Here is an 11,421-nt window from a genome sequence, read left to right on the forward strand (position 1 = left end):
TTTCCCACTTATCTTTGCTATGTTATACTTTTTCTCTTTTAACTTTATATGTTTCTTAACTTCCCTCGTCAGCCACGGCCGCCCATGCCTCCTCCTGGGATCTTTCTTCCTTTTTGGAATGAACTGATCCTGCAGCTTCTGCATTATACACAAAAATATCCGCCATTGTTCCTCCACTGTCATCCCTGCTGAGGTATTGCACCATTGAACTTTGGCCAGCTCCTCCCTCATAGCTCCATAGTTCCTTTATTCAACAGAAATATTGTCACTTCCGATTGTACCATCTCCCTCTCAAATTGCAGATTGAAGCTTAATGTATTATGATATTTACCTTTGACTTGATAGCCTTCCTATGACGGGATTTTTGTATGTTGTATGACATTGATGGCTTGATGAATTGAATTTATTGTCACGTGTACCGAGACACAGTGAAAAGCTTTGTCTTGCGAGCAATACAGGCAGATCACAGAGTTATGTAGCATAGATAGTAAATAATAGGTAAACAGCAGCAAAAACAAAAACACAGGTACAGGCAGATGTTAAAAGTCCATTCAGTATTCTGACAACAGTAGAGTAGAAACTGTTTCGAAAGCGGTTGGTGCGTGTGTTCAGGCTTCTGTACCTTCTCCCTGATGGTAGAGGTTGTAGAAAAACATTGCGAGGGTGGGATGGATCTTTAAGAGTGCTGGCGGCCTTTCCTTGACAGCGGGCCTGGTAGATGGGTTCTATAGATGGGAGGTTGGCCTTTGTGATTGGCCGGGCTGAGTTCACCGAGTTCCCTGTAACTGTCTCTGATCTTGAATGGTACAGTTGCCATACCAGGTAGTGATACATCCAGACAGAATGCTCTCGATGGTGCACCTATAAAAGTTGACAAGGATATTTGCCATCATGCCAAATTTCCTCAGCTGCCTGAGGAGGAAGAGACATTGTTGGGCCTTTGTAATCAGTGCGTCCACATGAAGAGTCCAAGAAAGCTTGTTGTTGATGACCACTCCCAGGAGCTTGACACTCTCCACTCGTTCCACCTCTGTGCTGTTAATGTGTAGGGGGGGCATGAGTGACAGCCTGCCGAAAGTCAGTAATGAGTCCCTTGGTTTTGCCGACATTGAGAGCTAGGTTGTTCTCAGTGCACCATTTTTCCGCTGCTTGAGCAGTATTGATTCGGAGGAGGAAGGTTGATAGGAGGGGCTGCAGGATTCCTTTGGTTTTTGGAATGAGGATGCATTCTTGACCAATATTTGTGATGTTGAACATTATCCTGGGCGTTAGAGGTGACTTTGTTTTTTTTTCCCGAAATTAATGGCCGTTGGCTCTTTCACGTTCAGCTGAGGGAGTGGACGGGATTTTGTTTTACTCTTTCATCCAAAAGCATCCCACTCGGAGTTTCAGCCAAGGTTAGATTATATGTTTCTGGAATGGGGCTTGAACCCCCTCTCCTCAATGTTCCGACTCAGAGGTTTGTGCTTTGCCACCTCTTCCATCAGGAAATGGAGTGGCCTGTTTGGAGACTGGTTACAGCCCAGAGGAAGGCTATTCCATCCTGGCTCTCTGTGTGATCCACTTGTGTACTCTCAAAATAAGTTTCAAGACAAGGCCCTCCCATTCAAAATTTTAAAAAAAATAAAGTGCTGGAGAAACTCAGTCGGTCTGCCAATATCCGCACAGAGAGAGAGAGAGGAAAGCAGAGTTAATGTTTCGAGTCTCTTCAAAATTAAAATGGGTTGAAAGTTGGTGTTTTGTTTTCATGCTGTGGATAAAGGAGGAGGTGGAAAGCATGGAGTAGACCGTGAGAGTGCCCAGAGCACATGACAAAGGGATTGTTAATGGTGGTAAAGGAGCGATGGGGATGTACAAAAGGTGTAAATGATAGTTGTGAAAAGGGGAATAAAGGGTCTGTTCTGCTGAAAGCAAAGCCAAGGAACAAACAAGTCACATTGGGATTGGGGGTGAGGTTTTAATTCATACATAATAGAATGTTTACAGTGTAGAAACAGGCCATTTGGCCCAACAAGTCCACGCCAACCCTCCGAGGAGTAACCCACCCACACCCATTCCTCTATCCTATCACATTACAGTTTCCTCTGACTAATGCACCTAACCTACACATCCCTGAACACAATTTAGCATGGCCAATTCACCTAACCTGCACATCTTTGGATTATGGGAGGAAACCAGAGCACCAGGAGGAAACCCACGCAGACACGTGGAGAATGTGCAAACTCCACACAGACAGTTGTCCGAGGCTGGAATTGAACCCAGGTCCCTGGCGCTGTGGGGCAGTAGTGCTAACCAATGAGCCACCGTGCTGTCCCAATCAAAGTGGACGATATAGATGATACTCTGAAATTGTTAACCTTGAGTCCTAGAGGCTGCAAAACGCCTACATGGAAAGTGAGGTGCTGTTCCTTCAGCATTGAATTAGAATTAGCTTTGGAAGACGAAAAGTGTACAAGTTGCCACTTGTAGCGCCACCTTCGGTACAAAGGTCCCTAGCTGCAGCTCCTTCAGTTAGAGTTCTTGGGGGGGAAAAAAGAGCGAAGCAAAAGAAAATCCAGCATTGCAGAATTAGAAATAAGTTACAAAACGGGGAAAACAAATGTTTGGAACAATAGTCTTCTGACCCAGTCCATATTGGCACCTTGCCTCCAGTCGGCACTGGGCCTTGACCCCAGACCACACCTGGCTTCATCTCAGAGTTCATTGTTGGAACACTGCTCTGATTTCACATTAGTCCCAATCCTCAGGTTTCTGCCCACGGTGCTAGGCATGTTTTCTCTTCGGAGAATTCTCGAATACCTCTCGTGGTTGAATTGTCCCCCTCCATGCTCTCTGGCAGTGCGTACTGAATAGTCCCTGGACAAGAAGCTTTCTCTCTGGTGGGGGGGATGGGGGTGGGGGGTGGGTGGGGGAGCCCTGGTTTTCCAGTGAGCTGTAACTCAGGATGCACCAAGTGGAATTAAATAGTTCATTTTAACCCAGTGTCTGCTCGACATTATAAAGGTACAGGGACAAATGGATCAGCGAGCGATAACCACATCCTGTGAATGAATAGGAAAAATCAATGAGCAGTACAGTACTAATGGGGACAATGTCCCTCTTTGCTGAAGGTGACCTGGTTGTTACACTGCACAATCCCTTTCAGGGACCTCTCCGGTTGGGACGAAGGGAATATCGAGTGGAAAATTCCGAATTGTTGCGTGGCATCTTGACCAGGAAGTAGCAAGTCTCCCTAAATTCCTGCAAATAAATCAAGGGTTGTGCAAGAGAAACAACTTTTTTAATCCAGTGAGTGCTTAAGGTCTGGAATGCACCCCCTGGAAATATTCAGTGGAGGCATTGGATAGTGTGTTCTGGAAGGCAATGGCATGCTGGGAAATGCAGGAGATTGGCACGAGGTAATAGAAGCAGACTAGGTAATATAGCCAAGGGGGCGCAATGGGCTGATCTCCACGCCATAATACTTATGTGACCAACTGAGTATTTCATAAAAAAACAAAAGAACTACGGGTGCTGAAAATCAGAAACAAAAACAGAAATTGCTGGAAAAGCTCAACAGGTCTAGCAGCGTCGGTGAAGTGAAATCAGAGTTAAGGTTTCGGGTCAAGTCACCCTCAGAGCTGTTCTGTGTCAGTATTTTACACATTCGTCATAGCAGTTGAGGATGGGCAATGAACACTGGCCTAGCCCATATACCCTGAGTGTAAACAAAATTCGCCAAACGTCGACATCTATCAATGGAGAAGGTAGGTGGTGCCTGGCTGTTTCCCATCTTTTACTGATGAATGGGTCTTGATTTCCAACTCTGACTGCGGAAGGGGTATACTCCGTTTGGAGACCAGTTTCTGGATAATTGATCCTGTAACATGTAGTCCCAGTGTAGATTTCCGAGTGAGAAAGTGTGGTGCTGGAAAAGCACAGCTGGTCAGGCAGTATCCGAGGAGGAGAGTTGATGTTTCAAGCATAAGCTCTTCATCAGGAATATGCTTTTCCAGCACCACACTCTCGACTCTGATCTCCAGCATCTGCACTGCTCACTTTCTCTGAGGTTTCCGAGTGGCGCAGTAGGATAGTGTTTGCAGTTAACAGTCAGAAGGTTGTGGGGTCAATCCCCACTGCAGGACCTTTTGGATGCGTAGTGTTGTGGAAAGAGCTGAAGTTTGTGTCTTTCTCGCAGCTCTAATGCGGATCAGCCATGATCATATTGAATGGCTGGAGGGGCTGAGCGGCCTCCTTTTCTCCCTGTGTTCTGAATGTATTTTGCTCTTGTTTGCAGATGATGCTGCCTGTAACCAGTAGCAATGACCTCTTTAACCAGCCTCCTCCACTCTTCCCCACTCTCAAGGCTTACACCATTCAGCCATTCCTTCAGGAGAATAAGGTAGGTACCATCGACTCGGAATCAGAGATTGTGGGAGTGTTTGATGGGGACAGTGTAGAGGGAGCTTTACTCTGTATCTAACCCCATGCTGTCCCTGTCCTGGGAGGATTTGATGGGGGCAGTGTAGAGGGAGTTTTACATTATATCTAACCCCATGCTGTCCCTGTCCTGGGAGTGTTTGATGGGGACAGTGTTGAGGGAGTTTTACACTATACCTAACCCCATGCTGTCCCTGTCCTGGGAGTGCTTGATAAGGACATTTACTCAAAACATGGCCGCTTAACTATTCTGGAGCTCCCTCATGGCGGTGTGCCTTCTGCTGCCTGGAGCCAAAGGTCTTGGGATTCGTTTCTTGAATTGCTTTGCAATTTCTCTTGATCTCTCTATATATTTGTGTTGAACTGAGAAATAAGAAAGGGATGATCACCTGATTGGGATTGTATTGTAGACCCCCCAATAGTCAGAGGGAAATTGAGAAATTGGTAAACCCCAGGACCTGATCAGGTCTACCCTAGATCTCTGTGGGAAGCTAGAGAAGTGATTGCTGGGCCTCTTGCTGAGATATTTGTATCATCGATAATCACAGGGGAGGTGCCGGAAGATTGGAGGTTGGCAAACGTGATGCCACTGTTTAAGAAGGGCGGTAAAGACAAGCCAGGGAACTATAGAACGGTGAGCCTGACCTCGGTGGTGGGCAAGTTGTTGGAGGGAATCCTGAGGGACAGGATGTACATGTATTTGGAAAGGCAAAGACTGATTAGGGATAGTCAACATGTCTTTGTGCATGGAAAATCATGTCTCATAAACTTGATTGAGCTTTTTGAAGATGTAACAAAGAGGATTGATGAGGTCAGAGTGGTAGACATGATCTATATGGACTTCAGTAAGACGTTCAACAATGTTCCCCATGGAAGACTGGTTAGCAAGGTTAGATCTCATGGAATACAGGGAGAACTAGCCATTTGAATACAGAACTGGCTCAAAGGTAGAAGACAGAGGGTGGTGGTGGAGAGTTGTTTTTCAGACTGGAGGCCTGTGACCAGTGGAGTGCCACAAGGATCGGTCTGGGTCCACTACTTTTCAACATTTATATAAATGATTTGGATGTGAATATAGGAGGTATACTTAGTAAGTTTGCAGATGACACCAAAATTGGAGGTGTAGTGGACAGCGAAGAAGGTTATTTCCAATTACAATGGGATCTTGACCAAATGGGCCAATGGGCTGAGAAGTGGCAGATGGAGTTTAATTCAGATAAATGCGAGGTGCTGCATTTTGGGAAAGCAGATCTTAGCAGGACTTATACATTTAATGGTAAGGTCCTAGGGAGTGTTGCTGAACAAAGAGACCTTGGAGTGCAGGTTCATAGCTCCTTGAAAATGGAGTCGCAGGTAGATAGGATAGTGAAGAAGGCATTTGGTATGCTTTCTTTTATTGGTCAGAGTATTGAGTACAGTAGTTGGGAGGTCATGTTGCGGGTGTACTGGACATTGGTTAGGCCACTGTTGGAATATTGCGTGCAATTCTGGTCTCCTTCATATCGGAAAGATGTTGTGAAACTTCAAAGGGTTCAGAAAAGATTTACAAATATGTTGCCAGGGTTGGAGGATTTGAGCTATAGGGAGAGGCTGAACAGGCTGGGGCTGTTTTCCCTGGAGCGTCGGAGGCTGAGGGGTGACCTTCTAGAGGTTTATAAAATCATGAGGGGCATGGATAGGATAAATAGACAAAGTCTTTTCCCTGGGGTCGGGGAGTCCAGAACTAGAGGGCATAGGTTTAGGGTGAGAGGGGAAAGTTATAAAAGAGACCTAAGGGGAAACGCAGAGTGTGGTACATGTTCGGAATGAGCTGCCGGAGGAAGTGGTGGAGGCTGGTACAATTGCAACATTTAAGAGGCATTTGGATGGGTATATGAATAGGAAGGGTTTGGAGGGATATGGGTCGGGTGCTGGCAGGTGGGACTAGTTTGGGTTGGGAAGGGTCTGTTTCCATGCTGTACATCTCTATGACTCTATGACTTTATGCTGTCAAGATGCTCCAGACTGTGTACTGTCCACACGTCGCCAAGTGTGAACTCTTTGCAAGAGATAACTGTGAAGAGCACTTGTGATGTTTTACTCTGTCAGGCGCACAGTTGAAATGCACATTGTCAGTGAGGATGGTGTGTTATAAAAGTTGGAGTCTGTCTTCCCGTTACAGAAAGCTTTGTACAACATGTGCAGGGAGCTCCACAGTGTCAAGTTCCTGGAGAAGGATCAAGCTAATGTCTATCCTGATCTCATTGGAGACAGGTGAGGTAATAACTTTCCAGCAGCCATTTCCAAAGGATTGTGCAGTTTATGTAAAATCTACAGTCTTTATAAAATATCCTCAGAAATTTGTTATCAATGTGAGGTCCCAGATGAATATCAGTCATTAGCATAAAATTCCAAATAATGTGTAATTTGAAGATCCCGAGTGGAATTGTCCCATTTGAGGAATGTTGGGTGTAGCGTTGCCCACTCCCAATGATGTCCAACTCCTGTATCATCTTCGTATACGTGGCCAGTTAGCAGACTGCCTCTGGGACCTCTGGCCAAGGAGGAGCAGCTGTCAGGAAGCCCATTCAGGGTCTCCCCACCCAACCTCTCATGAGGTTGTAGAAGCTCATAATCCAATGGGAGAGTAGGACTGCTGCTGTGGGTGGGATCTCATGGAGAGATCCCGAGAGGGAATCTCTGTTTCTGTCTCTTTCTCTGTCTCTCTGTCTGTCTCCCTCTCTCTGTCTGTCCGTCTATCACTCTCTCTCTCTCTATGACTCAGAGAACTATGCCTTGTTGTGACCAGGACTGGAAGGGGTGGTGTGGGGCCCCACTACGACCCTCTGACAGGTGGCACTCTGAGGGTGGGGTATTATATACAGGAAGCCTCCCTGGACCCTGAGCGAGCTACTGGGAGATGTCCTCCCTGCAACCTCATTAGACAGGGCACTTCCACCAGCAGGAGGCTCCAATCAGAATCACCAATCTGTGCTAAATAGTGACTCACCACTACCAGCTGGTCATTGGGTCAGATCCCTCCCGATTCTAGAATTCTGCTCTCAATCCAGCCCCCAAAACCATTTACGCTACACCAGGACGATTCTCCCAGGAAGTACTTGCTACTGGAATAGTGAAACACCTACCTTTTCAATCTCTCCACATACCTGATGCCCCTCATCTCCTGAGTTCCCTGCACTGATAAGAGGAACATGCCCAGGCTTCTTGAGTTCAACAAAGGAATCAGGGACAAGAGCTTCCTGCTATAATCTCCAGGGCACCTCTTCAACCACCCTTGCCAACCAGTCAGCGGACGTTCTAACTTTTGCAATATAAGTTGCCGTTCCCTTTGAAATATCCCATTGTTGTGTCTGTCCTGATGACTTCAAGATAGGAAGCTCTGACAGCATCTTTCTTTCTCCTTTGGTAACACTCCTCATCCTGGAAGACCATATTGAGAATTTTTGAAAGGTTTAATTTGTTTGGATCTGGTTGCTCCCGAACAGGTTCCTGGGCCATTTCCTGGCTTTGTCTCCCGACTATTGCTTCATCCTGGAGGGTGAGGACGGGGTGTCCGGCTGTGTGGCGGGAGCCCTGGAGGTCCGCTCCTTCTCGAAGGGGTGTGAGGCAGCTTGGTTTCCTGCCATGCAGGAGAAATACGCCAAACCTACGGCTCTCCACAACCTTACTCCGACACAGGTGAGCGCTCGAAGCTTTCTGAGAGATGGAGCCAAGTGGAAAATGGATGCTCCAACATTCAGTTAGCCCAGGGCTCTACTGATTGTGGCCTCGACTGCACTTTCCTGTCTCCCCTCCCCTTGACCCTTCACCCCTTTATCAACCAAAAATCTATTGAGCTCAGCCTCAACAATACTCACTGGCTAAGCTTCCCTTTTGCACTGGGAAAGGGCTTTCCAAAAATCAGCAATCTGTGAGAGATAAAATCCCTTGTGAGACCTCTTACCGAGTCCCACATCAGAGATCAGTGTGGAAAGGTACAGCATGTGGGATTGGAGGTAATATATTGGCATGGGTCACCAATTGGTTGGCAAACAGGAAACAGTAGGAATAAACAGGCCTTTTTCTGAGTGGCAGTGTGATTAGTGAGGTACCACAGGGATCAGTAGTTGGGCCCCAGCCGTTCACAATATACATCAACAATTTGGATAAGGGAATCAAGTGTAATATTTACAAGTTTGCTCACGAGATAAAACGAGGTGGCAGTGTGGCTGGTGAGGAGGTCATAATGAGGCATCAAGGAGGTTGAGACTAGTTGAGTGAGTGGGCAAAGACATGACACATTTAGTATAACATGGATAAATATGAAGTAATCCACATCAGTAGGAAATGGAATGGCAGAATATTATTTGAATGGTGGTAGATTGGGAAAAGTTGATGTACAAAGGGACTTGGGTTTCCTTCAACTATAGTCCCTGAGAGCAAGCTGTTAGGAAAGCAAATAGTATGTTGGTCTTCATTGCAAGAGGTTTTGAATATCTGTCTTAGTGTCACAGGAAATGTTAACTACCATATGTTTGATCCTTTTATCCAAACCATTAATATAAATTGGAAGTAGTTGAGGTCACAGCACTCTGGGAGTTCCAGTCTTGGCCCAACCAAAAATGATTCATTTGTCCCGACTGTCTGTTTCCTTTATCCAAGTATGTTACTTGGAACTGTCTGCTATTGTAACGTTGGAGTCCAGCACTAGGTTTAGAACATAGAACAATACAGCACAGAACAGGCCCTTCTGCCCTCGATGTTGCATCGACCTGTGAACTATTCTCAGCTCGTCCCCCTACACTATCCCATCATCAGCTTATCCAAGGATTGTTTAAATCTCCCTAATGTGGCTGAGTTGACTACTTTGGCAGGTAGGGCAATCCACACCCTTACCACTCTCTGCATAAAGAACCTGCCTCTGACATCTGTCTTAAATCTATCACCCCTCAATTTGTAGTTATGCCCTCTCGTACAAGCTGACGTCATCATCCTAGGAAAACGTCTTTCACTGTCTACCCTATCTAATCCTCTGTATCTTGTATGTCTCTGTCAAATCCCCCCTTAGCCTTCTTCTTTCCAATGAGAACAGACCCAAGTCTCTCAGCCTTTCCTCATAAGAGCTTCCCTCCAGACCAGGCAACATCCTGGTAAACATCCTCTGCACCTTTTCCAATGCTTCCACATCCTTCCTGTAATGGGGCGACCAGAACTGTACACAATATTCCATGTGTGGCCACACTAGCGTTTTGTATAGTTGCAGCGGTTCCGGAACTCAATCTCACGACCAATGAAACCTAACACACTGTATGTCTTCTTAACAGCACTATCTACCTGGATGGCAACTTTCAGGGATCTACGTACATGAACTTCAAGATCCCTCTGCACATCCACACTACCAAGAATCTTTCCTTTGACCCAGTACTCTGCCTTCTTGTTATTCTTCCCAAAGTGCATCACCTCACATTTATCTGTATTTGCCACCTCTCAGCCCAACTGTGCGGTTTATCCAAGTCCCCCTGCAACCTGTAATATTTTTCCAAACTATCCACTACTCCACCAACTTTATGTTGTCTGCAAATTTACTAATCCATCCACCTATGCCTGCGTTTAAGTCATTTATAAAAATGACAAACAGCAGTGGTCCCAAAACAGATCCTTGTGGCACATCACTAGTAACTGGCCTCCAGGCTGAATATTTTCCATCAATCCCCACTCGCTGCCTTCTTTCAGAAAGCCAGTTTCTAATCTAAACTGCTAAATCACCCTCAATTCCATGTCTCTGCATTTTCTCCATCAGCCTACCATGTGGAACCTTATCAAAGGCTTTACTGAAGTCAAGATTTGAGGTTTAACTGGGATTCGTTAGGACACTTTAAAGACCAGAGATCAAGGGCTTTTACAGATGGGCAACTCCCAGCCCTAGGCGAGTTCTCCCTAGTTTCCTACCCAATATTTATCTGTCAACGAACCTCAAAAATGCAGGAACAGTTGGGGAAACTCAGCAGGTCTGACATCATCTTTGGAGAGAGAAACACAGTTAACATCTTGAGTCTGATATGACTTCAGAAGCTGAGTTTCTCCAGCTCTGAAGAAGTCCCGTCAGACCCAAGACGTTAACTGTGTTTCTCCCTCCACAGATGCTGCCAGAACTGTTGAATTTCTCCAGCATGTTCATATTTCAGACATCCAGTATCAGCAGTATTTTTAATATCAGTGAAACGGATTGCTCAGTCATTGTCACATTGCTGTTTGTGGGTATTACAGTTTAGAAAGACTGCAACTGTGATGACTGACAGTGCAGTAGTCTGTCAGGGTTCTAGTGGATTGTCAGCCTGGACGATGCAGCCAGATTTCGCTCGGGGCAGGGATTTGAGCTGATGATGATGATGATGTAACCCAGACAGTATGGTGCTGATTGGTCGGTGGAGGAACCTCTACAATGTACTTCACTCCTATAAATATTACCGGTCACACAGGAGGGACAACGGCTTCCAAATGTCACAGACACTTGCTTCTTTTGTTTTCAGGAGCTGATCATGTTCTTCCACAGCAAGAAGCCCAGTTTCCCAGATTCCTTACTCTATCACTTCCCCTCACTACTCCAGTTGAACGTTCCTCCTCAGATGCTGGATTCTAGTGAAGCCCGGAATTTGGTGATCTGTCTCATGTCTGCACTGAAGGCTAACGGTGGGTGATCTCGATATCTCAGAGAGAGCCCCAGTGGGGCTAACCCCTCTGCTGTACCTTTACTAACCCAACCAAACCAACCTGCCTCTCCGTTTCCGTATACAGTTCTTACTTCTGCCTCCTATCTGTCTTTGCATGACCCCCTGACCCTTCACCACGTGTGGCTTTGATCCTCTTCCTGGGTCGATTGACCCCACATTGGATATCATTTCCATCCTGGATCTACTACTGGCCTCCTTTCAGATACACTCCGATCCTGCCCCATGGATTATTCTCACTCTGCTCTCCATAATTTTCCCAATGCTGCTCCTACATCACGCCCATCCTGATCCC

The 11,421-nt window shown here is 46.1% G+C and overlaps 1 protein-coding gene across 6 annotated transcripts in view; it reads left to right on the forward strand.

Annotated features, from left to right (window-relative positions):
* The window catches only part of si:dkey-183c6.8 (protein O-GlcNAcase), an 82,392-nt gene that overhangs the window by 62,683 nt on the left and 8,288 nt on the right, over window positions 1–11,421 (forward strand). For 5 of the 6 annotated variants that reach the window (XM_043692331.1, XM_043692151.1, XM_043692241.1 and 2 more), the window contains 4 exons: window positions 4,277–4,381; window positions 6,581–6,672; window positions 7,905–8,097; window positions 10,929–11,088. In XM_043692331.1, coding sequence (XP_043548266.1) covers window positions 4,277–4,381; window positions 6,581–6,672; window positions 7,905–8,097; window positions 10,929–11,088 — 550 coding nt within the window. Of the gene's footprint in view, window positions 1–4,276; window positions 4,382–6,580; window positions 6,678–7,904; window positions 8,098–10,928; window positions 11,089–11,421 lie in introns of those variants that run through there. The other variant, XM_043692605.1, reaches the window with a different exon arrangement.

This window comes from Chiloscyllium plagiosum, chromosome 1, assembly GCF_004010195.1.
Source record: "Chiloscyllium plagiosum isolate BGI_BamShark_2017 chromosome 1, ASM401019v2, whole genome shotgun sequence".
Taxonomy (NCBI): Eukaryota; Metazoa; Chordata; class Chondrichthyes; order Orectolobiformes; family Hemiscylliidae; genus Chiloscyllium; species Chiloscyllium plagiosum.